This window comes from Macrotis lagotis, chromosome 7 (assembly GCF_037893015.1).
Source record: "Macrotis lagotis isolate mMagLag1 chromosome 7, bilby.v1.9.chrom.fasta, whole genome shotgun sequence".
NCBI lineage: Eukaryota > Metazoa > Chordata > Mammalia > Peramelemorphia > Peramelidae > Macrotis > Macrotis lagotis.
Window position 1 is genome coordinate 183,667,687 of NC_133664.1, and position 27,878 is coordinate 183,695,564.

The following is a 27,878-nucleotide window of genomic DNA, read 5'->3' on the forward strand; positions in this document are numbered from 1 at the left end:
TGTCCTCTGTTTTAATAGGCTGAGATCAAGGGTTTCAAACACACACTTGAAGTAGCTATTCTCACATTTGCTTCCTAGATGTCAGAAGGCAGCACAGGAGCCCATTTAGCAAGCATCTGCATCTCTGTTGGAATTACAGCAGCAGAGACCACCAATCTCAGGATCATAAAATCATTTCAAGGTAAAAAAGTTATGTACAAGACATTGGCACTGGATTGAGTCCCATTTACTAGTTGTTATGACTATGATCAAGTCACTCCAACCTTTCTGAGTCTCAACTTCTTCACCTGAAAAACAAGCAAAGAATAAATAGTACCTATCCCTAGCATAGGTTAACCTGGGGATGGTGAACAAAATGAATTTCAATTTCAAAAATAAGTCTTATTTTTATTTATAGTTTAGAGTCATTACTCTTAGAAGGGGGCCACAGATTTAATAGACTGTTAAAGAGATTCAAAATGCAAAAATGATTAAAAGGACCTTGGCTAAGGGTTGTCTCAAAGTTCAGGGGTAGAAGGATCAAATCGTCTACTACTGTTCTCAAATAATAATCTCTGGAATAAGATATTGTGGAATCAGATAAAGGAGAAGGAAAGAATACTGAATTTCAAACCCAGGTGAATCCCTACCCTCTTATCAGAGCCAATACTAAAGGCAATATTTCCATGACCAAATATATTTTCCACTTGAGGAGTTGGGTTTGTTGTTACTTTGGAGGAAGGTTGTAATCAATGTAAGATTGTTATTTAATAACTAATGTTTCTATAGCATTTATGTGTTGTGCTTTACAATTCTCATATAATCCTCAAGGGTGCTAATATGAGACAATGTTGTTTGGTGGCAAGATCAGAACATCCTCCTTGTATGACTGTAAAATCAGAGTTCCAATTTCTTGTAAAACTGGGGGAAGAGACTGAAATCTCTAAGGCCTTTCTATCTCTAAAAAAATCTGACCCTATGTATGATCTTATCAATTTGGTTTCTGCATATCAAAACAATTGAGAGGGCAGAATCTATCACTATCTTCCCCTTCTATCTGTTTTGATAAACACAAAATTGATTTCTTTTGTAATCCTCTATATCTTACTTTATATATTTAGACATGTTTTTTATGCCTTTACTATTTGGACAGTAGGCTTTATCTACTACCAAAGGCATTTATGGGGAAATTTTTTAAAAAAGGTGGGAAACCCCCCTTGCCTTATTCTGACAGGGGGTTATCTTGTTCTTTTCCGGATTTTCCAGTGATAAATTATCACTAAAAACACTCTTACTGGGTTTTTGGATCTCTCCCTTTCCTCAACAACTGGCCCTACCTGAGGCATCCTTTTTGATAATTCCTCCCTTAAGGAGCCCCTCAATTTCCTGTGACCTCAGAACTGATGATAGGTTGTGATAATCATCCCATCTCTCTTCCTCTGTTATTATCTTTCCCTCCCTCACTACCACCCAATTCCTCTTCCTTCTACCACAGAGAATTTAGGTCTGGTGACCATTGGCCTAATATATTAAATACCTTTCCTTCCAGGGAAATGGCTTTATGAGATACAGGAGAGGATCACTCAGTGATTTTTTTAATGGAATTTTAAGATCACCATTTCTATTGATTAATGCTACAATGATCACAAGTAAACAAGAGAAACACTTCAAAGCTAGGGAGTAGCAAAAATGGAAAGCTAAAGTGAAAGGCCTACCTGCCTTAACCTTGTCTCTGGCCTAGGCCCTCAGAATGGAATGTAGGAAACACCAGGCAAGAACAGTCAAGTAGAAATCAATAAGTGATGGAAAGTTATTGTTGGGCACCCAGATTTCATACTTCAAATCTATAAGCATAAAGATACCCATAAAAATCAGCCAGATGAATGGTCATGCAACTCCAGATCAGTCTCCGCCAGTGGCAGTAAGGGATGTTTTGTAAGGAAACAAATTATGGAGTAGTAAAGAGAAGGCGTGGGTTTCCATTTTAGCCCCCACTTTATTCTTTATAAGCTATTCATAGGATTATAAGTCTAGCCTTGGAGGGAGCCTTCCAGGTTCATGAGTCTAACCTGCTGATTTCCAAGTCAAGGAAACTAAAACCTGTTGGGACAACCTTGAACCAAGAGTCACTTTTCCTCTTTCCACAATTTTCTCTCTGTAAAAAGAAGAAATATCACTTATCTCAGATAAGCAAAGCAGATAATCAAAACACCACACTACCCTCAAAGTCTTTTTCCTACAATATTTTTTGCTGTTTCAGACATGTTCAACTCTTTGTGATCCCATTTGAGGTTCTTGGAGTAGTTTGCCATTTTCTTCTCCAGCATCTTACAGATGAGGCATACAGGGTTAAATGACTTATTGGAATTCAGGAAGATGAAATTTTATAATAAGATCTCTGGTTATTAAGATCTCAGTATTAGTAAGCCCACTGTACAAATGAGGATATTGAGCTTCAGAAGTTACCTAACTTAGGTCATATTAACCATGGAGGCAGCATCTGAATCCAGGTCAACACCAAATCATTATGTACTGTGATCCTATGAATAGCTTTATAAAGAATAGAACTGGGGTTAGAATGGGTCTTTATAAAAGATAGAAGTAAGCAAAAGGTAAGATTCATTAGGATTAGCTATCATATCACCTCTACCCCCTTGTGCCTAGGCATGTTTTTCTGGGGAAAAAAAAAATTAAAGGCTAAAATTAAACACTACCCACTCTACTGCATTCCACTGTAAATTACAGGGACCACTGAGACTGAAGGAGAAGACACATGACTAGACCATATCATCTTATTGAAAATAAGCAAAAATAAAGCAAAGAGGAAATGAGAATACATTAATATTGTATAATTATATAAAGCTACATGTAAGCAAAGAAGTCTACAAATCCAGAAGGGATCTAAGTATACATTTAGGTGAAAAAGAAAGGTGGGGTGGAGGGCAAAACAACAAAAATGTATACTTAGATCCCTTCCTAAAAAAGGGAAAACAAATGTGTTCAGGAAACAGACCAAAGCCTGGCACAGTAAGAGCATATATTGGTAACAAGGAATTTCAATTAGTAGCAAGGGATGGTTGAACCCACTTTCCCCCAAAGCAGAAAAGCAATCTCTTAAACTTTCTTGATAATTTCATCCTTAAAAAAAAAAGGGGGAAAAAAAAGGTAAACCAAGCAATAAGGGGAACTTTTATTCTGAATCTATCTAGGAGAGACTGTTCAAATTTGACTGGAAGCCAGGGATCACTCCCCATCATGGAATTTGTAATAGAGAGAAAAACTGGAGAACAAATCTAACACATACTCTTGATCTGGGAAGAGACTAAAAAGGGTTCAGAGGAAGGTTAAGTGAGATCACATTCCAAAGATGTTATCCTTAGAGGGATAAAGAATCTCTCAAAAAAGAAATTCTGAAGATAATTCCCTTTTCTAAGAGAGTGATACATATCACTAACTAAAGTGGAAATCACTGACCAACTATGGCTGTAGGGTCAAGCTATTCATAGGGAAGTTATTTAATTAAGGTCCCAAACAATTCTAAGTCCCTAAACTAGGCAAAGAAGTGGACTTGTCAAAAAACAATGAACTTAAGGGTCCAATCCCTAGCTTGGGGGGGGGGGGGGGGGGAATCAGATGCTTAGAATAAATGAGATGATCACTGATATGGCAGAATCATGGTATGATCACTGAATCAGAAAACCTTTCAACCTTTTTTTTTCTACCTAGGAAATTGTAAAGGGTATAAAATATCTAAAGAGTTGATATGGGGGGGGGGGGCAGCTAGGTGGCCAAGTGGATAGAGCAAAAAGGAGTCAGGAGTACCTGAGTTCAAATCAGGTCTCAGACAATAATTACCTGGCTGTGTGGCCTTGGGCAAGCCACTTAACCCCATTTGCCTTGCAAAAAAGACTCAACAGAAGAGGTACAACAACTAGGGAGATGTCCAAATCATAGGCCAAACATCAAATCTGAGAACTAGGGAGATGGTTAAGTCTAGCAGAAATGGGATCCTTTAATGATAGGCTTAGGCTTACCCCAAAAGCAGTCAGGCCAGATGTCAAACAGTTCAAACATTAACATTTATTAAGCACCTGCTAAATTCAGCACTATAATCTGATATCAACATGGTGAGCAAGACAAGCTCACCCAGTAGACAGAGCAGAACGGGATCAGTCTGTGAGTAGCCACTACTGGTCAGAAAGAGAATAAATCAGTGGATGCACCTTCACTTAAGGATGGATTGACAATTGTAGCCAGAGTTCCTATTCGGATTACTGGCTGGGGTATAGATGCTAGCTTCTAAAAATCCATTCAACTCTGGTTTGGTAGGTAACAAGTGTTGTAAAAGGAATTTGTGCTCAGATAAGACTGGTGTCAACTCAATTTGGGGAACATAAGGATTTAGAAAATCAAAAATCAAAATAGAAATTTGCTAAGCATTTTCCCTCTTGTTTAGTGATATCCTACTCTTATGAGACCCCATTTGGGGTTTTCTTCCTTCTCCAGCTCCAGGGTCACCCCAGTTTCAAAGTATCTGGAAGCAGATTTGAAGACAAATCTTACTGACTCCGGGCCTGGTACTCATCTACTGAGGCACCTAGCTGCCCCAATTATACTTTAATCTTTTTCTGCCAACTGAGAATTTATGTTCTTTGTCACTGTGAACTGTTTAAAATTTTCCCAATCATGCATATCCCCTAATATTCCCAACCCTTTCACTGTCCAATTCTGATCAACTCGGGATGTCAGTCTTTTATTAAGCCAATCTAGCTTGGTCCTTCAGACATTTCAAAATACTATGTGCTAAGAAGCTGTGTTATATATAAAAGAGGCAAGAAGAGTCCCTGCCCTCCAGGAGCTTACACTCTAAGCACACTCATCCATATCAATCAAGCCATTAAAGGGAAGAAATAGGAGATAATTAACTGAAGGAAAGCACAGGAAATTAAGAGGGACTGGGGAATGAGTCCTTTAGTATCTGAACCTTATATTTCTACTTAAAGTTGAGATTTTAGTTGGGGGCAGTCTACAGGAGTTCCAGACAAGACAGGAATGAGAAAAAGACAATCTAACAGAACAATACGGTGGAAAAATGGATGGGAAGCAGGCTGTCAAAGCATCTTATGAGACAACGGGGAATAAGGATGTCTAGCAACAGTGGTTTCTCCTTTTCTGTTTCAAAAAAAAAATAAGCAACTTTGATATTCCTGACTGCTAACAGAAATTAAGCCAGATAATTAAACTGAGATAACTGGAGCCCCAAATTTAGGAACCGGTAAAACTCTCGGAGATTTAAGAGAAAGGCGATCTCTACTCAAGAATGCAGCTCGTTGATGCCTTGAATGCCCAAGAATGCAATTGAGCTTTAAGAGATATTTTCACTTCGTGTGAGACGTGCAGGACCATGGAAGTCTAATGGTGACCCAAATTAAAAAAAAAAACGATCGATGGCATTCTCCAAGTCAAACAGGTTGTTATTAATACTGAAGGACCCCTAGAATCCTGCCGTGTACCCCAACTCTAAGAGATCCGCCTCTCTCAGACTAAGCCTTTCTCAAATGCCCAGAGTCAATAAAAAGGAATTAACAGTTTATTCCTGAAGTTGACCCTTCGCAATAAGAGCTTTGGCTTTATTCAGTATTGAGAAAATGCCTCCCCCAGACCTCAGCTACACCTCGCACCCAAAGGTCTAAAACCAAGCTTCCCTCAGCCTCAGCAAAAAGGAGCATCATCTACAGAGACTGGGAGTATAAACAGACTCCCAGGAAGCTGGTGCTCTAGAGACTGGCAGGTCACAGGACTCGTCACCTGCGGCCAGCAAAGCGAGGTAAGCAAGCTGTCCATCTCTGCGCTCTCCGGGAGGCGCCTCCCTCGCGCTACAAGGGCTGAAGCCCGGGGATCAAGTCCCTTACGGGCACCGTACAAGCTGGGCCAAGTTCCCATCTCCAAGTCGGTCACTGAGTGACCCCTCAAAACCAACCCTTCAACATAACACCTGGATTACGGGGAGGCGGGAGGCAAGAAACAACCGCCCGGGTCCCGGGAGGACGCAGCAGAGGGGATGCCCGAGCGCCCGGGTGCCAGCCTCCTCAGCCAAGAGACGCCTCGGCCTCCACGGCAGTGCGGTACGCCAGGCGTCCGACGGGGCTGACAGGTCGGCGGCGGGCCCTGCCAGAGCCGTACGTGAGGAACGGGGGGCGATGCCCGGGATGGGGGCAGTCCCGCCGCGTTTGCCCCAAGGGGCGCATCTCCCCACCGCCTCCGGGAACGGGCAGAAGGCAGGGCTGCTGGGCTCGCTTAGCGCTGCCCCACTCGGGTTTGGGTTCCTCCTCCCGGGCGAGCCTTGCATCCGCTGCAGCGGAGCCGGGGAGGAGGAGGAGGAGGAGGAAGGGCGGGAGCGGGAGCCCGGAGAGTCACGAGACGTTCCCCGGCCGCAGCTGGAGGAGCAGCTCCCCCGGGCCGGGGAGGGGGCCCGCGCTCCAGGCTCCCCCGGGCTGCGCCCGCCCCGGGCCGCCCCCTTTCCCGCCCGGGAGGCGCACGTGGAGGGGACAGACTTCTCCTCCCCGCCCCTAGCCCCCTCCTCCCCCCGGAATTTCCTCCTGCGCACCCCCCTCCCCGCGGCGGCGGCGGCGGCGGCGGCGCACACCCGGGCCCCGGAGTCCGGCCCGGGAGCCCGGCCCCGGAGTCCGGCCCCGGCGGTGTCAGGTTGCGCGCAGCCCCCCGCGGAGAGGGGAGGAGCAGCCCCTGCAGACCGCCCGGGGCCCGGGGCTAGGGGCGCGACCACCTGCCGCCGCGGGCGCCCCGCACGCAGCACAAAAGCGCGCCGCGGCCGCCACACAATGGCCCCGGGCCGGCCGGGACACAATGGGGCCGGCGGAGCGGCGGCCGCGCCGCCTCGGCACCTACGTCTGGGCAGCGAAGGCCGGTGGTCCGCGGGGATCCAGATCTTCTGCACCCGGCTCTGAGTCAGCTCCAGGGGCATCCTCGCTGCCAGGCCGGGCCGCGGCGCCGCCCCGCCCCCGCCCGAAGCGGCTCAAGTCAGCGCCGGAGTGTGGGAGCGCGGCCCGGGCAGACAAAGCGGGGCGCGGGGGGCCGCGAGCCCCAGCCGGAGCTCCGCGCCGCCTTCGGGGGCCCTCGCAGGCCTCGTAGCCCGGGGCCGCGCGCTCGCGGAGGCTCGGCGCCAGAGGGGAGCGGCGTGGCGGAGCCTCCCGGCCTTCCTCTCCGGCTCTGCTCCGATGCCCGGCAGACCCGGCTATTTCTAAGACTTGACGCCGGCCGGCATCCACGCCCACCGGCCGCCCCTGGGCGGGGAAAACATTCTTTCAGTTCGGGCTCGGGAGGAGGGAGGAGAGGGCCCGGCTGCTGCCCCCTCCCGGCTGCCGGGGCCCTCTCCTGGCCTCACCCTGGCTTCCCAAACCGAGCATAGACCCAGTGCCCCGAGAGCCCCCGCCTCCGCTGAATGCAGCCCACCCTTGCTCAGGTGACTGCTGACATCTAGCCCTCGTAATAATGCCTGCGGCTTTCTAGTAACCAGTTAGTTACCCACAGGTAGGGCAGAGGCCTTAGCAGACAGGCTGGGATAATGAGACCCATCACGTTCTGCCTGAGAGCTGGAGGTTTCTACATTACGCTAAAATGGGCTGATTTGGGGGGACACGGAAAAGGATCACTCCTCTCCCCAAGAAACCATTTAGCCACTTGCCTGCCCCTCTGGGTTATCATCCTAGATTTTTACCTACGACGTCTGGTTGGGTGAGGGTACCCGACTCATCACCTTGCTCCCCAATCCCATCCCCACCCCCCATCTTCCTATTCCTAACCCCATTCGCCTCCTGGACTCGAAACCACCCTTCCCAGTCCTTCAGGTCACGCTGACACTGGAAGCCAGGCAAAGAAATCACAAAGTGGGCGGTGGGGGGAATGCTGAGAAGAAAGGAGTGAGGAGGCCACGAGAAGGAATTTATTAAAGAAACGAGAATTAGGGACACCACCAGGGCACGTCTTTCCAAGTGGAATTAAGTCTCCCTCCCTAATGCAGGTTTACAGTTACGTTTTCAGGAGGATGCAAATACCTTGAGGGCAGGGCCTTATAACTGATTAAGAACTAGTATATTGTCTTGCAAAGTGAGCCCTTAGTTCATCTTCAAATTCCTGGCTTTATTAAAAATATATGCATTGCATGCGTCTGTTTACCTTTGCTACAGCAATGCAAAGTGGTATGGCCAATAGGCTATCGATAAGGATCATATCCATTCTTATCAAGAATTTTCATGGTTTTATTAATTTTCATAAAATTAAGATACCTCAAAATGCATCGACCTCAATAGGGAGTGAAACAACCTGCTATAAACCAAACTGTTTAAGTCAATCAAACAGGGAGGGGGAAGGATTTCAGAAACTGCTTTACGAAACTGAAATTTCAGATAGAAAAGGATCTTCTGCTGCTTCCACACGTCTGACACGTCCCGCATGACTCCACTGGGAAGTCACTCTCCCTCCCCTGACTTGCCAGCTTCTCTCGAGCGCCCCATCCGCCGCTGGAGGCATCAGCTGGTCCACACGTCTCCCTAGCTCGGCTCCGCTCTACTGTATTTCCTTAAATCCCTACTCGCCCCGGGCTCCCACTCTCATTTCAGAGAGCCAGAACCACCTGGTTGGCTCCCCCCGAGCCTCTTCTCCATTTCGCCGAACCCTTGTGTCTAATACATGCATATCTAACATTGCTTTCTCCTTCTCTATAAACTTGGCCCACCGCCCATCTCGGTAGGATGAGTCCAGGATGGGATAATGAGACCCATCACGTTCTGCCTGAGAGCCTGGGATGAGTTTAGGGGAACACGGAAAAACACAGGTTAATTTCTTGCTTAGCTGCAAGCCGTTCAGAAACCTGAATCCAACCTTGAACTTGGTTTTTTGTTTGCTATGCTTCAATATATGTATTCTAAAAACTATCAGCTCTTTTTCTGGGGATGGAAAGCATTCTTCATCATAGGGACTTATTTTTAATGTATTTCAAAGAAATACTGCTGAACTAAATAGCCCCAGAAACTGGTAGCAAAGTCCCATTCCTTCTGAAACTGACAGTGAAAGGCCAGAGAGTCAAACACTAGGGAAACTCTTATATTTATTCGATTAGATAATTCCCTGACATTCTGAGGATTGTTGATTTGGGAGGGAAAAGAATTGTCAGACCAACTACATATTGTTCTAAAACTATCACATTTACAGCTATGTAGGTCCCTGGGTAAGTTAACTTTTTTTAAGTTTCATCTGTAAAATGACTATTTAATCGGCTTTGAGTCCCTCATTTTATAGAAAAGGAAACAGACCAACAGAATAAAGTGACTTTCTCAACATCACCTCATCATGGCAGAGCCAAGGAACCCCAAAGCTCATCTAAATCTCCTCATTTTTATAAGAAACCAGAGGGTGGTTAGGTGATTTGCCCCAAGAGTTCGCTAGGTGGAGCAGTGGTTAGAGGGCCTGATGTCAAGAAAATGTAGATCCAAACCAACTTAGCTGTGTGACCCTAAGCAACTTTCTTAACCTGTCTACCTCAATTTCCCCAACTATAAAATGAGAAAAATAATAGAACCTACCTCACAGGGTTACTGTAAAGATCAAGTAAGATAATTTTTATAAATCTCCTGGCACATAGTAGATACTTAATAGATTCATATTTCCTCCCTTCCTAGATCATGCAGGAAACAATTACCAAAGGTAGCATCTGAACTCAAGGCTTCTGATTCAGAAAATAGTGTTCTTTCCACTATGTGGTCTGGCTCCTCCTCCTACTACTACAACTGCTATAAGTTAAAATTTTATTCTTATGAAATCTAGCCATATTGAAATTATTTTGACTTTGGGAAACTTACAAGTGATATTCCTCTTCCATATGAATTTCTTAAACATAAAGTTGAATGGCAAAATAATACTGTATTTGTGCCTTTCTTTTCTACAAACTTCTTTTAATGTTTAAAAATTATTTAGTAACTCTTCTACAAAATATGAACACACTGCTTGTTCCTGTTCAAGGAGACTGGCTAGTTTTCTTGCAGAGATACACTAACACAACTTTTTGACATAAGGATGTTTCCCTTACATATACCCCACACACATATATACACATGCACATACATTTTATTTTGCCAGTTCTGAGGTACTGATGCATTATGTCAGAAAGGAGGTTAGGTAAGGTTTACCTATGAGTCAAAGGAAAGTGAACTTTACTAGGAGATTTCAGAAGACGAGTGGGGGTGGAAGGGACAGCTGCTGAGAATTATCAGATGATATGACCAGATCTATGCATTAGAAATATTTTTATCATACACCTGAATTATGAAAATAGAGAAGGGTGAAAACCCTATAAGAAGATTTTTTCTAACACTCTGGGAAAACAGTAATGAATAAAATAAAAAATGGGTAAAGAATATGGTAAGGAACCATCCTGGGCTGAGAGACAATTCATATAGATTCTCTAGTCTGCTCCCTATCTGTAAAACAATTGTCTTGGATTTCTTCAATAAAAATAAAATGTCAGTGCCTTTCTACTTCCCATCTCCATCAGCACAGATGACATTCTGATCATATACTTTTTAGATTTTAAAGAATCTCTGAAATCATTTAGTTCCATTTCTCATTTTATGATGAGGAAACTAAAGTTCACAAAGGAAATGAGAGTCAAATTTGTAGAACTGGAAGCAACCTTAGAGGGACCTCCTTATTTTGTAGATGAGGAAACTGAGGCCCAGATTGACTAAAGGCTTACAAATTAAGGTCACATAAACGGGAAAGATAAAAGGAAGAATTTGAATCCAGGTCCCGATTCCAGGAGTAGGATTCTTTCCACCAAGCCACACTATGTCCTTTTGATTTGTCCAAGACCATACAATAAATTAGTAAAAGTTCAGGCCTCCTAACTCCCAGTCTTGTTTTTTTCTACAATATTCTCCCTGGGCAAATCTAGGAACTTGAGAGTAAATTCAATTTCTACCCTATCCCCTTCCCATTTTTAATATCTAAGTGATTTTTCTCCCATATCACCAATAAAAAAGAAGTGGTAGAACTTAAAACTATGACCTACAAGTACAGTTAAGGAAAAAAAAACTAAGGAGTTATATCCTAAATATGAGGAGTTTGGGTGGAAGTTAGGGAAGAAAAACACATAATCCCTATCTTCAAATATATCTTAGAATTTTAGATATAGAAGCTAAATATCCAAGATCACATAGATGGGAAGTAACAAATTAAAAGGTCCCTACATTGAATCAACTACTTTGCAAAATTCAGCATATTTTTTCAGGGGAAAAGATAGCCTTCCAACAAAATAGAGGACTTTCAAATTTACCTGATAAAAGGACCCTAATAGAAAATTTGATCTTCAAATACAAGACTCAAAAGCTGCATCAAAAGGTAAATGGAGGAGGGAGAGGGGAATGTTAATTAACTCTTGGGTACTATATTTCTCTTAGGACAATTGAAAGGAACATATTTAGAAAAAAGGATGTGGGTATAAATGTACGTGATCAAACTTTTAGCTCTTGAGTGATTTTTTAGGCTCATGAGGATTGTAGAGAGTACTTGGAAAGAGGATGTGTTATAAATTGATTACAATTTGATTATGTTTGTGACTTTAGAATTGTATTTCTAATGAGACAATTGAGGGGGAGTCTGTAATCAGACAGAATCTGTGGGTAAGAAGTGACTAGGGGATAATGCTGCTTATAAATCTATTTGTAAAACAATGCCTTGCCAACTAATTTTGCTTTATTTTGGAGTTATTTTTTCATAAATTGTTATTTATAATATTAACATGTGATGGCTTTACTTTTGTTATTTTATGTTTAATGTTTAACATTTTATCAGCTTTGATTTCTAATACTATTACCTATGTTAATAGATGTAACTCTCATAAATAAAAACTCTTTGGGCCCTCTATAATTTTTTAAAGTATAAAGGGGTCTTAGTTCTAACTCTTCTTTCACAAATGGCAAATATGGAAATATACTGAACACAAGTATACAAGTACAACCATATTAGATTGGGAAGGAAGGGTGGTAGAAAAATGTGGAACTCAAAAACTTGCAAAAGGATGAATGTTGAAAACTCTTTGCATGTAAGTAGGAAAAAATAAAAATTTTTAAGCAAAGAATATAAAGGGGTTCCAAGACCTAAAAATGGAGAGCCACTAACCTAGACAATCTCTAGGGTCCCTTCCAGCTCTAATTACTATAAAGTCCATATTCACTTGGGCATACATTGCCCAATATGGTTACAACTTCCTTTTCTAGTCAGCCTTATTTCACACCATTCACTTTCATAGTTTTAGCTGAATGGATTTTCTAAATGCCTCTACGAATTTGCCTACAATCTCTGTAATCCAGATTCTTGGAATGTTCTTCCCCCTCTATCTCACCCAGTTGAATCCTGTCCATTATTCAAAGTTCAGCTCAATTTCCAATTCCTCTGGGAAGACTTCTTCAGCTAACTAACAACAATCTTTAGCTTTGTACCTGTCTTAGGGTTTTTTATCTTGTTCTAAATCAGATGACAGTTTTTGATGGGTCTTATCTACCTTATGAGGTTGTTGGCTTTTGGATGGCAATCAGTAGGTGGCACAATAGCTAAAAAGTTCTATACTAGGAGTCAGACAGATAAGTTCAAATCTGACCTTAGATACAGTTCTGTGAGGCTGGACAAATCAACCTTCCTGTATCTCCATTTCCTCTGTAAAATGGAATTAAATATTGACCTCACAGAGTGGCTATGAGGAGCAAAGAAAATAGCTTGTACATAACACTCTACCAACCTTAAAATGCTATTTAAAAACTAAATACTATTATTATTATTATTATTATTCATATCTGTATTCCTCTCAGTATCCTACATAGTCCCTTACATGAATAAGGAACTTGACAAAAGATTGCTGAATGTTAGTTTTTTTAAAGTCTTAATACTCAGATGACTTTATACTATCATTAGCTAATAGCCTGACATATTTAGATATAGATATAAATATAGATATGCACATAGGTTGAATCTTCTTGATTATATACATATATAAATGTATATATATATACAAATGTATATACAGACACACACACACACACAACACACACACACACACACCCCACACACACACACACACACACACACAAACACACACACTTCTTCTTGTTAATGATGGCAGCCAGGTGATGAAATGAATAGATCGCTGGTCTTGAAATCTGAAACACTCATCTCCTTGAGTTTGAATCTGACCTAAGACATCACCTATGTGACCTTGGGCAAGTCATTTAACCCTGTTTGCCTCAGTTTCCTCATCTATCAAATGATCTGGAGAAGGAAATGGTGAACCACTCTGGAATATTCACCAATAAAATCTCAATTGAGGTTATTAAGAGTTAGACATGACTGAAAAAAGATGACCACCCCCACACACACACATTTAAAATAATTTTTAACAGTTTCACAGTTCCAATCAGATCATCATGGCTTTTTACTTCCTAAAAGAAATGACAAAGAATTCATGCCAGAAGTGCTAATTATGCCATTTTCTTCTTGGTATAGTCATGTTATAATCCTTCAGTGTTTGATTAATTTGAAGGGCACGTTTAAGACATTAGTCCATTTTATGAGGGTTACTTTAGTTAAAACTAGGTTAATCAGACACATGGTACATAAATAATGAACGGAGGGGATATTATCTACCCTTCTGGATCTTTTCTGTCTCAGGATTCTTTGTGTGCTATATGTGAAATATGACCAACCATCTGACACACAGACCACAGGAGGTACCAGGGTTGATCTATATATTAAAGATTAGTAAAATTTAATTACTTATGTTTTAGATAAAGAATAGATACATGTAAAAATTCTATTTTCTTCCTTCCACCCAATGGATTATCTTGCTGTACTCTCTCATCTCATTCCCCTCCCCAAACATACACTTTGGAGACCATTCTTCTAGAAGAACAAAATGATAGGTTAGGATATGACCATTCCTTGTTAGGTAGACTTGGTGGGTCAGTTTTCCAATTGGGATGGAAACTTTAATTTTATGTAAAAAACAGAATAAAACAGTAGAAGGAATATTTGATTTGGAGTACAATCAACGGAATTTGAAATTCTAGTTCTATTTACTATGTGACTTTAAGCAGTTAACTTAATTTCTCAGTAGTCCAACTGCAAAATAAATGATTGCATTAGATAGCTGTAATATTTTGCTTAGGCAGCACGGCATAGGGAATGTAGTCCTGAACTTGGAATCAAAAAGCTCTGGGAACAAAGTCCACCTCTGATGCTTACTATCTGTATGGATTATCTGGACAAATATCTTCCCTTCTCTTCCCCTTAGGGGACTACACCAGATAGCCTCTTAGGTCTCTTACAACTCTTAAATCTCTGACCCTATCGTCATAATAGCAGTTGGTATGTGATTTCAAAGTATGCTTGGGAAGTAAATATGAAAGACAGATCAGGTCAGATGTCTTGTGCTTTTAAATCAACATTTAACCCATACAGGATATATCAGAAGCTCCAGATAGAACAGAGGAAAGAATTTCTTTACAGTACTATTGAGAAACTTTTAAACATATATACCACATTTTCCACAAATTTTAAGGAAAAGGTGCTAGCAGCTGTGCAACTAATCCCTAACTTAAAAACAAAGATATAGCATTATTTATAGCTCACAACATATATTCTTTATATGTCTTTAAAGACCATTTTGGTCACAAACATAACATTAGCAACCTATAAATATCATTCCTGCACATTCTTTAGAGGTTTGGAAAACTGTCAACAGTAAGCCCCAAAAGAAAAATAACAGCTCTCACAGAGTATGCATAAAGGGACCACAGGAAGGTATCTGAGATAAAAGGGAAGTTTGGAAAGGGGTGTGAGCAGACTTTTATGGGTGAGGTATTTATGGAGACAGAAATGATGATGTGGGAACAAAAAACAATCTGTTGATAAGTTAAAAAACTATATTGAGAAAGAAAGTATAGGCACTTTTTACATAGAAGAAATAAAAATCCTATTAACACAATAGGCATCCAGACCAGCAGCTGTGCACAGAACAAGAGTATTCTTTCTAGCCAGAAGGTGGGGAAGCCTGAAAATATTAACAGTTAAATTGAGTATAGTAGCACTAGGTTTGAAAGATGGATGAAAATGTCTATACAAAAACGCCCCAGCAATTTCTTCCTTCATAAAACCATATCCAGTTTCATTGAATCCTTATAGGAGGTGAGACTTACAGAGACACATTATCCCAAATAAATGATATCCCAACTGAAGGTGCCATTTGTAACAGACAATAATAGATCTATATAATATAACCTTGAGAAGAGTAAATACCAAAATTTATCTGGTTAAACATCTATATTAGTTGGGCAAAAATTCACATTAGTTTGGACAAAAAATATTGAGGTAAAGCTTGGATATCCATTTGTGTTTTAATAGGTTACAGCAAACCTGTTGGTGGGGAGGAGCCCTTCTGCTTCATTACAAGGGACATTAGAGAACAAAGATTGGATACTTGGAGTGTCCATAGATATGCAAATCAACAGGGCTCCACACTGCCTACCTCATAACTGCTTTTAATTCCCTGTACATGAATACAGGTATATGATGTGATATCAACTATCTGAGGATTTCTGTCTTCTTTTATGGAGTGTCTCTATCCTGGAAGCAGTCACTGGCTGGTGAGTCTCATTTAAGATAAACCCTCAGCATATGTCCCTGGGTAAGCCTCCCCTCAGCATCAGTACCAGTAAAAAAAGACAGATCAAAACATACTTGTTCCATTTCTCTAGTGAGGGAGTGAGGAGATCAGTCTAGCTAGGTCCACTAATTCCTGGCTGGAAAAAACAGTACATTTTTAGAGGGGAAAATGGTATTTCTGAAAGATGATGGAAACTTACATAGACTGTTACTTCTACAAGATTCAAAGAGGGAATAGATACAAAGATTTTCATGGTACTTTGGCAAGGAATGTAGCAGGTATAGGTGGGATATTTTGCAATCTCTTTTGAAAGTCAAGAGACTAAAAAAAATTCCAGGTCTGAGTTGGATATATTTCAGCTACCACCTACATGAACTTTCATCAATAAAAGTATTTAAGTGTTGACTACAAAAATAAAATTATTTCTGTGATATATTCAAATCTTCCCCCCTACAATTTTATAAAACTGGGAATACTGAGAATTATAGTATTTAAATTTGAAGAACACCTTGCTTTCATCAGTTCTAAAAGCATGAAGGAAGATGGCATGAACTTGAACACGGGACAGATATACAATTGCTCAGCCACCTCTATTTTCACATAATTGGATGTGATCTGGGCTTTCATTGAATCGGTTTGCAACTACAGCAAAGGTACCTGGGCAACCTAGTTTCTGGAAGAAGGATCTTATCCCTCAAGAAATGGACTCAGAGCAGTATTCTGAAACCCTTTTCTGTCATGGATTCCCTTGGACAATCTGGATACCTACTCAGAATAGTGCTTTAAAATAACTGAAGGAAATGCTAAAATTTTAGTTAGAGGTTAATGAAAATAAAAGCATAATTAATTTCCCATCCATTGTTCACAGACCATACGGAGAAGTAATGAGGGTTTTGTGAACTGGGAACTGCTGACAGCAGGTGACAGAAAATTAGAGCTTCTGGGCAAATTTGCACAATGACCTGGATTTTTTGTTGTTGTGGCGGTTATTGTTTTAAAGTCACTGGTATATGTGACTATAAATACCAAGCTGATGAGGATCCAGATATTCCTTCTGTTCCATAGCTACTTGGTGAACTGACAATCTTAAGTTTTCATCATTCTGTTAGCTCTCATTTTCAAGAAGGTTTGGTAGCACCAAGTGTGTGTGTGTTTGTGTGTGTGTGTGTGTGTGTGTGTGTGTGTGTGTGTGTGTGATGCTAGTAGAGATAAACAGGGTCTGCATGAAGATCCCATGTTCAAGAGAAAGCTGTACCTATGACCAGAAGAACCTTTTCTGAAGTAGCTGCCTTTGGTGGAATCATGCTTCAGCTTCAAACATGATAGCCAATTTGATGGCTCTGGAGGTGTCTGGTGAATACATTCTCTCCCACTAAGACCCTTCAAACCTATACAAAGCCAGAAACTATAATATAGAAGAGGTGAATCTGGCACAGTCCCCAAAGGAGCAAATAAAGATTGATCCTGTGTTCCTGATAGATAAGCAAGAGTGCCAAGGACACATTATTTGATTTGTTAGACCATCATGTACTTATTAAAGACATCATCCATACTTTTAAGATGACTGTATTTAGAGTGTTTGGCAGTATCATGGAAATTAACTGGAAAGTTGGTATGTTCTTGACTATGTGAGATTGTGGACACATTACAGCTTTCAAACACTGTATCAAACCATCCTCATGCACAAAGCACCTTCTGGAATGTTTCTCTCCATGACTTCCTGTCAGTAAAGCAGTTACTCTGAAAAAACTTGGGGTTGATGGTTAACAACTATTTTTGCACCAAATTTGAGAAGTCTCACTAAAAATGTAAAGTCGGCTCCCACCAGAATCCCACCTTCCTGTTCCTAAATTTCATCACTTTCTTCCTTGAGAAAAGGGCTGAAAAATATGCATTTTAGCAGGAGAAACATCTCCTGCTAAGAAGGGCTTAGTAGCCTGTTGTTTACAATGTATGTTTTAATTCAAACCCCTGGGGTAATCTTTCAACCAAGTTGTAAACATATAACCTGAAGATGTTAGTCAACATCATAGGATGATTGTGAGATTTGTAAAGAAAGAACTATATCCTAAAGTTCTATGGTCCTCAGATCAGCTACCATAAACTCTTCTTACACTTGAATCTTTTGTTAGGATTTTCATTAGTATCAACTATCAAGTGAAAATGAATTTGTATACATAAATAATTTTTTACCCAAAATACAATTTCTTATATTCTTCTTTGCTGAATATTGACATCAACAAACACACAAAAAATTTAAATAATCATTATTGTTTATTGATGCTTAACTTCACAATAGATCAAGGACAACAATAGAAACTTTGATTTCATTTGTGTAGGACAGTTGGCCCACAATACTTCCAAGTAAGGTCAGAACCAGATTAAAATACAAATGTTAAATATTTAACAAAATAAATAAAACCACAGTAGAACATAAATAACATTAGTATGTCATTTTAAAAGTCAAAATGCAGGTTGGAGAGATTTTTTTATTCATGGTTTACTGCTCCCCCCCCCGCCCCCCCCCCCCTTCTGTTTGGGTTTGATGCTACTGCCATATGGAATCACACCATGAGGAATTCTCACTTACTCGTATCCTCTGGGTTCCTAAAGCAATGGTGTCAAACTCAAATAAAAATGGATCCCTATAGGACTCAGAATAGACTTAGAAAACCACAAATTAACATCAATTTATTATCTTGTAATACATTTTAATTTGGTTCTGTGCACTCAGGAGTTTTGTGGAACCCCTTGTGATTCAGCCCCTGGATTGTAAACTTGACCTTAAAGCACTGGTTTAAATATGAGAGATCACACAGCTGGTATGTGTCCAAGAGAAGACCTGAACTCCCAAGTTTTCCTGGCCTCTTGACTAACTTCGTAAGCATCTTTCAAGTTCACAACCCAAAACAGGAGAATTTCAAGTTTTAATTATATAATGTCTCAGCAATTTTTTCCCTCATTCTGAATTGAATCCCAAACCACACCCTTACTTCCATCTCATCCCCCCTGAGCCCATCATATCCTCAAACTCCAAATCAAATAAGCAGAGCATGATTCTTGAATGAAGATAAATAAAATCTTTACAATTTGGGTCAATTGACTTTTTTCAGAGGTTAGACACATCCTCAGGTATGGCAGCACCTTCCTTTTCAGGGATGGTAAAAAAGTCACTTGGTAGTAGAGATTTTCCTTTCTAGTCACTCTGAGGAGTTTATGACATGGGAGAGGGAGGTATTTCTAAAATCTGCTAGATCCCACAAGGAAAGGGGGAAAGGGAGATGGAAAAGAATTAGGTGAGAGCAAGGGGAAAAGGGAGATTCAGAAAGAGAGAGATGGGGGGGGAGAAGGAAGGAAAAGGGGAAAAGTAGATAGAATTTATTAAGAGTTTTATATTAAATGGTGTTAAAGATGCAAATACAAGAACAATACAAATACACAAACACAAGACAGTACCTGCCCTCAAGTAGTTTATATTCTAATTTTTTAAAAAAAGGCAATTTATACATAAAAGGGGAAAATATACATAAAAAGAAAAAGTGAGGGGGAAACAATTAGCAAGGTGTGAAAATGGCTAGAAAGTGCCTAGGAGGATTGATTCTGAGCTAGGTAAAGTGAAAGCTATCCAATTAGAGCTAGGGGACCCAAGAGTGGAGACCAAGGCTGTAACAAGGACAAACAGGTACTTACAATGTGTTGGTAGGTCCAACTTCAGGGAAAATAAAGAGACCTACCTCCAGCTAATTCAAAAGTCAATCATTCTCACTCCTACATGCTATCACAACAAACCGATCCCAGGTTACCCCTCTGATGGCTCATCTGATATATACACTCTGCTAATATCTCGTCTGCTCCCAGCTCACCAGGATGTAAACATAACCTTCTATCAATGTATTAGGAGACATTTGCTTATTAGTCCCAGCTATCATTATTTGATCTACCAAAGTTTCAGGTAAAGTGATTTAGCCCCTCCTCCATACCGAAACTAGCCCCTCTATTGCTCTAATAACCTTCCAAATAAAATGATATTGCTTTTTAAAAATTATTTAAAGAAATAATGGCCTCAGCAGAGACTGAGTATTGTTTCTATTCAACCCATATATTTGAATGAACCCAATTACATTGAAATAGCCAATAAAATATGTTAAATCTTTTAAAATTAATTTTAAATAATTTTAAAAAGTAATTCAGAGATGCCAGGTGTTTTGTTTTTTTTTTTAGGTTTTTGCAAGGCAATGGGGTTAAGTGGCTTGCCCAAAGCCACACAGCTAGGTAATTATTATTAAGTGTCTGAGGCTGGATTTGAGCTTCCATCCTCCTGATTCCAAGATCAGTGCACTATCCACTACATCACCAGCTGCCCTTATTGCTGAGCATGTAGGAAGAATGGAACATTGTTAGAATTTTATTGTATTTTCCTCTGGAGCATATGGACATGCCTGGATGAGAAGACTAGGTATTTTCTTCAGTATCACAGAATGGAGAAGATTCATTGGTTGGTCCCCAAGTAGATGAGATTTAAGGTGATACAATCAGTCTTTTGAAGTGCCAAAGCACATGTCCACACCCTCCAACAGGAAATATAACAAAGGTTGACTCATCAAGGTTCCTCTGATCAACATGTACAAAAATATTCATAGCTGCTTTATTTGTAATAGCAAAAGATCAGGGAATGGCTGCATACATGATGGTGTGTCAATATAATTGAATAGTATTGTGTAAGAAAATAAGGCAATTGTGGAAAATGTAATGAGGTATACTAAGTGATACAAAGGGTAGATAACAGGATTAGAATGGCATCTAGCTTGACAATTCCTACATAAAAGTAATATCAAAAACAGATCAAGTCAGACCACTTCATTTCCCTTTTGATATGATTATCTAACTAGTAAATCAGGATAATGTAACTGATGTAATGTTCCTAAATTTTAGTCACGTTTTTTTTTAGTGTCTCATAGCATTCTTATGGAGGAATATGTAGAGATATGAATGAAAGGATAATAGATTTAGATGGATTCAGAAATGGCTAGACAGTCAGATTTAGAAAAGTAGTCATTAATATTGCAATGTCAATGTGGCAAAAGCTCTCCAGTGGAGTCCTCCAAAGATCTGATACACCATGCTCAACAACTTTTCAGATACAAAACTCAGATGAATGACTAACACACTAACTAGATCAGAGAGCCAAGATCAAAAAGATCCTGAAGGATGAGAACACTGAGCTAAATCTAATATGACAAAATTCAGAAAAGAGAAATATAAAGTACTTGGCTACAAAAAAAAATCAACTCAGCAGTACAAGATCTAGAAGGTATAAGTAGATAATAGTTGTTCTGAAAAAGAGTTGGAAGTTTCAGTGGACTGCAAGCTTATTGCAAGTCAATAGTATTATACAGCAACTAAAAAAAAGATATCTGTTTCCACTATTAGTCAATTTAATGAAGCCTTCCCTCAAACAAGGTTTTAAAAGAACACATGTTAAGATAGACAAGATGAAATAATATTGACTGTTCAACAATAAGCTAAGAATCAGAATTAATAAGCTAAGAATCAGAATCAAGGATGGCTTTAGAGATATGCTCATTTAATGTTTTCATCTGTCATGGAGAATGTCTTATGCAAGTCCAAAAGATGTGAATGAAAGGATAATAGATTTAGGATGCCTCCCTTTCTTTGGTAAGATTTTCTTGATACTCTCATTTACAGATGACATTCTGATGCTTGAACTAAACTAAGGAAACATAAAGGACCTTTTAATTTTTTTCCCCAGAGTGATTAAAGATATCTTAACAAAATGACACACTTCTCTCATGGTGGGAGAGAGGGGTGGGGAAATCCCAAAATACAAACTATGCACTTTGAAAGGCTTTGTTCCTGCCCCCTCATGCCAATCATAGGTTGGGGTCATAAATCTAATTGATACATTTCCCTAGCCCTGCTCATTATACTAATGAGCAAGAATAGCTAGATCTCCTTGAGCATGCACAGAGGAGAAGGTCAAGACTTCAAGTAAAAAAGAGGTGGGGCTATCTCATCAGTTTTTATTTTTTGATAGAATAAATATATTATATTTCCCAAAATATATCCTAAAAAACTCACAATTTAAATGAAATATTTCTCAGAAATCAAAGAAAAAGAAATTGAATAAGCCATAAATGAAAGGACAGGGCAGGAAACAGGACTAGATGGATTTACAATTGATATCTATCAAACATTCAAAGAACCATTAATTATACTATTACAAAATGTTTACAAAAATATCAAAAGAAGTCTTCCTGCCAACTTCCTTCTGTGACATAAATGTTTTGACTCTCCTGAGGTTAGATATCAAGATCATATTTATGTCAATCTCAACAGTTTTTGATCAAATTAAGGCTAAATCTTTTATCTTAACTCAATACCTGCCCATAGGTAATAATATAGACAGACCCTAGTCTTTGTAATGTAAACTAACAATCCTCTCTTCACATTCTTGTGGAATCCAAACACTTACATTTTCCTCATAATTTCCCTCTTTTCTTTTATAATAAGAAATTGGGGTTCCACCCCTTATTAGTGATTTCTTTCTTAAATTACAACCCTTGTTACTGACATAACTACTGACTTTTTCTTCTATCAAAATTTTTTACTTTCTCATGGACCTGTCCTATTTTCCAGGTTTGTGCGGGAGCACATGTTAACTTTCTGATTTTACTGCTTGCCTACTGTCATCTGTCTTGATAGATGCAATTTACCACAAACTCCTCCTTCTCCAGTCAACAGATTTGTTTGCATGGTTTAGCCAGCAAGTCCAGGCCCTAGCTGTCTAATTGGTAATTTTTCCACTACAGTTTACAATCTAATCAGGATATAAATTAGGGTTGCCTAGCCCCAACTACCATCCTGTGCCCAGGTTACTAGGCCCTTGAGTCTAGATAACAACTCCTTGACCAACCCTTTGGACAAATGGGTGTAGGCAGTAGTCCCACAAATCCAATAATGTCCCTTTAGTGCTGGTTGGTCTTCCAGGGTCCCAGTTTCCAACAAATGGATAATACTGTTCATCCTTACTTCCAAGGGGCCCTCCTAAATAAAGCATATAATCATTATAATAGGTACATTTCCAAAGTTGCTGTACCTTACAGGACCTTTTTAATGAAAGCCATGAATATTCCAAAGAGATTGGCCTAATCATTCACATAGAAAAGCAATATAGACAAGTAATGCATATTGCTTACATTAAGAAATAAACTTGGATAGGCAAATCATTACTTTAAGCCATCATTTACATATATCTTGACTTGTTCAAATCTGATTTCAGACATTTACTTACTGTGTAAGCCTGGGCAAGTCACTTAAGCCTATTTGCCTCATTTTTGTCATCTCTAAAATAAGCTAGAGAAGGAAATGGTGAACTCCCTGGCTATCTAAGTCAAGAAAACCCCCAAATGGGACAACAACAAATATATATGAAATAAAATCTCTATATAACAAGTATATAACATTTATCTTTAACATATTTATACATATGCTATATTCATAATATAAATGTATGTATTAAGATAATAAATATATACATATATATGTCTGTATATATTATATATAACTAGAAGATGATTTCCTGTGTGTTAGATGGATCCTAATTATCCTATTTAAAAAAGAATTTAAGGAAGGGAAAGAGTAAGAAGACATATATGGGTAGCAGGGGGCAGCTAGGTGGTACAGCAGATAGAGCACCGGCCCTGGAGTCAGGAGGACCTGAGTTCAAATCCAACCTCAGATACTTCATAATTACCTAGCTGTGTGGCCTTGGGCAAGTCACTTAACCCCATTGCCTTGCAAAAATCTAAAATAAAAGTGAACCATATATGGGTAGCAATCTGAAGCAGTGAAATAAGTACTTATACTGAAGGGGTTAGAGATCCTTTGGTATATTATTTGCCCATACAAAACTAAAGACAGTAAATTAAAACAGGAAAGGTGGAAGCTTGATTCCTTGATAGATGATTATAAGTTTCAGTCTCAAAAATTCTCCTCTAATGTTTTAAAAAATTAGTAAAAACAAAACAAGATGGAGAGTCAGGTTAAAGATGCTCTCCCTATCCCCTGACCAAAAATATGTAACTACTGTAATTTTTCATACACAAAATAGAGTGAACTAGCAAAGGTAGATAAACCTGGCAATCAATTGTCAACCAGTAAAAACTAAAAAGAGAGGGGCAGCTAGGTGGCACAGTGGATGGAGCACTGGCCCTGGAAGTCAGGAATACCTGAGTTCAAATCCGGCCTCATACACTTAATAATTACCTAGTTGTGTGGCCTTGGGCAAGCCACTTTAACCCCATTTGCCTTGCAAAAAAACCAAAAACTAAAAAGAGACTCTTTTAGACTTGGGAATTTTCCATCTTCCCTCAGTATGAAGTACGAAGGTCTCCACACTCACTGGTAGAGGGGATCAGATGCAGAAATTAGACATTTTAAACCCAAAACTGTGCTATCCTTACCAAAGCATCTGTTCTAGAGACGTGAGCAGTCAGCATTGTGCCAAAGACAGTCCACGCAATACTGAAAAGATAGGCATTTGCTGGCTAGAATCCTTTGGACAACTCAGGCTGTTTTTTTCACTTGTAAAATAGAGAGAACACTATTACTCAGCCAATAGTCACTGTGAGCGAAGGGCTGGAGGTGCAGAAGATGACCAGTAGTCCAGTTGGACCTGTGTCATCTCTCCAAAGGAATGAGTAACTAAGTCTATTTAAGGGAAAATCACTTTCAAGAAGAATATGGATGGGGTGGCTAGGTGGCCTAGTGGATAAAGCACTGGCCCTGGAGTCAGAAGTACCTGGGTTCAAATCTGGTCTCAGACACTTAATGATTATCTAGCTGTGTGGCCTTGGGCAAGCCACTTAACCCCATTTGCCTTACCAAAAAAAAACCTAAAAAAAAAAGAATATGGATAACCTAAGCTTAAATTCCAATTTATAATCTAAGTTATAGACTATACCCTAATCTGCCTGATTTTATGCAATTCGGGGGGTGGGGGAAGAGTGGAATTAAAAAGGGAAGGGAGAGAGCAGTGGTATAGGAGAGAACCTATGTTGTAGTCCCAGCTCCGGCTCTTAACTGTGACCCTAGATGAATCTCATCTATAAAATGAGGGGAGAGATGACCTATGAAGCAATAGGGTCTAATGGGCAGCCTGCTGGACTTAATCAGGTTCAAATCCTGCCTGACATTAGATGAGTGACAAAGAACAAGTTACTTAAATTCCCTTTCCTCATCAGTAAAATGATGCTAATCCTCTACCACATACCTCCCAGGGTTGTAATGAGGTATCCATTTCATAGTACATAGACTCAAATGGGTGTGTGCAGTCTCCCTCATTAAGCTGTAAATTCCTTGAAGGCAGAGACAGTTTCACTTTCCTCATTGTATCTTTGAGGATTATTAACAAAAGGCCTTTCACTTAGATAGGGAATAATATATATCTGCTGATTGATTGATTGATTGATTGATTGATTGATTGTCATTTAGTAGCACTGGTAGTAGTTGTGGTCATATTGATATTATTTCAGTTCCGAAAATTCTTTGCTTTTGAATCCTCTCACATGAATATGAAAAGAGACCTAGATCAATTGCCATCCCACTTATGCAGCCACTCAAAGGGCATTCCACATCAGTGACAAGAACCTGTGTCTGTCAGGAACAACTTTTAAAAAAAAGTTTTATTGATAAATTTTGCTTTTATATTACCTACTTTTCTTCTTTAGATCTGATATTAATACCAAGTACATCTTTTTTTTTTTTTAGATTTTTCAAGACAGTGGGGTTAAGTGGCTTGCCCAAGTCACACAGCTAGGTAATTATTAAGTGTCTGAGGTAGAATTTGAACCCAGGTACTCCTGACTCCAAGGCCGGTGCTCTATTCACTGTGCCACCTAGCCGCCCCCATTACCTACTTTTCACAAATAATCTTTTACCCTTTTCAGTCAGTCAGTACATATAACCAAAAAACCCCTTAAAAGTGGGGGGAGGGAGGTAGTGAGAATGGGATGAACTAGCCAGTTTAACAAAACTAGCCAAATTTTGAAAAAAATCTGACATTTTATGTAGTGATCCAAATTCATAGCCCTTTACTGTTACAAAGAGAAAGAAGGAGGCACCTTCTCATATCTGGTCTTTGGATTCAAACTTGGTCATTATAATTTCTTCACATTCAATTTCAATAATGTTGTTCTTTTTATTTCTATTTCCATTACTATAATCATTTTAGGTATTCTTTTTCTAGTTCTATATGTTTCACTTTACAATATTTCATATAAATCTTCCCTATGCTTCTCTATCTTCATTATATTATTTACTACAAAACAGTAACATTTCATAACACTCGTATCATGGTTTGTTTAGTCATTATCCAATCAATGGACAACTACATTGTTTCCAGGTTTTTTAGTTTGTTTTGTTTGGCTATTTAAAAAAGTATTACTAAAGACATATTTTATACATATATATATATATATATGTGTGTGTGTGTGTGTGTGTGTGTGTCTCAGTTATTTATCTTATCAGATATACCTTATAGTGGAATCTGAGTCAAAGGAAATAGATGTTAGTTTTTTTGTTGTGTCGTTTTTCAATCATGTAAAACTCTTTGTAACTCCATTTAGGATTTTCTTCGCAAAGATACCAGAATGGTTTTCCATTCTTCTCTAGTTCATTTTATCAATGAGGAAACTGAGGCAAACAAGGCTAAGTGACTTGCCCAGGATAACACAATTAGTAAGTATCTGATGTCATATTTGATCCCAGGAAGAGAGTCTTCCTGATCCTAAATCTGATACTCTATCTATTGTTTTTTTCTCCTTTGACCTCTAAACTATTGAGGAGTGGTTTTTGCTCTAATATATTTCTGTTAGTTGCCTATGTATCTTGTATATCAAACTATTATCAGAGATAGTTGATATAATGATTGTTTCCCAGGTCACTGCTTCTTTTCTTTTCATATTCTATTTGTTCTTATATAAGTTTTTAAAATCCATATCATTAAAATTATCTATTTTTTGTAATTTCCTCTGTCCCACAGCTAGATGGTTCAGCATAGTTTTAATCTAGAGTCAAGAAGACCTGAGTTCAAATCTTGTATCAGATCCTTACTAAATTTCTTAGAAATTATTTAATCTCTTTCAGTCTCAGTTTTTTTCATTTGTAAAAGAGGGGATTTTGACTCATTAGTCTTTAAGGTCTCTTCCATCTCTAATTATCCAATTACATCAATAACATAATTGTCCACCTCTAAATCTATGATTATATAAACCTTGTATGATTAAGAATTCATTTCCTAGCCATAGTTGTCAAAGGGACTAAAACAGCTTCTTTATTTTTAAACACATTTTTATTTCATTAAATTTTCCCAATTACATGTATATTTTAATATTTATTTTTTAAAAGTTTAAATATCAAATTCTCTCCCTTCCTCCTGCCCCTCCTCTACCCCTTGAGCAGCTAAAGCAACATGAAATTGATATTCATGTGAAGTCATGCAAAACATGTTTTCATATTAACCATAATGCAAAAAAGAAAATACAAACACAAAAAACATGAAAAATAAAGATAGCAAAAAAGTATGCTTCAATCTGTACTAAGAGTTTATCAGTATTGGATACTTTCTTAGATGTTCTAAATGAACTAGTGACAGAAAGGTCTGGGATTGAAAAGTCTGGAACAAAATGTTCCAGTTGAGAAACACTTTGTTAATTTCCCTACAACCCAAGACATTTTGCTTCTTAGTTTCCATACCCCCAAAAGACCACAACTTGTCATTTCCAGGACTCAGGAACAAAGAATTCCCAGGAGGTATTGGGAAATGTTTGAATCAAGATTATGGTGACAACAAGGAAGTACTAACTAGGTCTGGTGTTTTTGAGTTCAAAATGCTACCTCCTGCTACATATTGGAAAAGACCTATATATTGAGAAAGTGGGAAACAGGCCCTATGTTGCAAGGTTTGATTATGAGATAGAATGTGACTGACATTCAATGGTGTAACTCTCTGTTAAACACATATCCTTCTTTTACTCCTTTCCTACAACCACTGTGTGTGTGTGTGTGTGTGTGTGTGTGTGTGTGTGTGTGTGTGTGTACAAAGTAATGGAACCAAAGAGAGTAGAAATTTTTTGTTTCCTAAAAATGTATA

The 27,878-nt window shown here is 39.2% G+C and overlaps 1 protein-coding gene across 6 annotated transcripts in view; it reads right to left on the bottom strand.

Annotated features, from left to right (window-relative positions):
* PFKFB3 (6-phosphofructo-2-kinase/fructose-2,6-biphosphatase 3) overlaps window positions 1–27,878 on the bottom strand; it is a 102,232-nt gene that overhangs the window by 15,240 nt on the left and 59,114 nt on the right. For 5 of the 6 annotated variants that reach the window (XR_012470145.1, XM_074194187.1, XM_074194183.1 and 2 more), the window contains exon 1: window positions 6,886–7,448. The exons of the other annotated variant lie outside the window; for it this stretch is intronic. Coding sequence is in view for 4 of the 5 variants with exons in the window: in XM_074194187.1 (XP_074050288.1) it covers window positions 6,886–6,961 (76 nt within the window). In the remaining variant the exon portion in view is untranslated. Of the gene's footprint in view, window positions 1–6,885; window positions 7,449–27,878 lie in introns of those variants that run through there. 6 annotated transcript variants of the gene reach the window in all.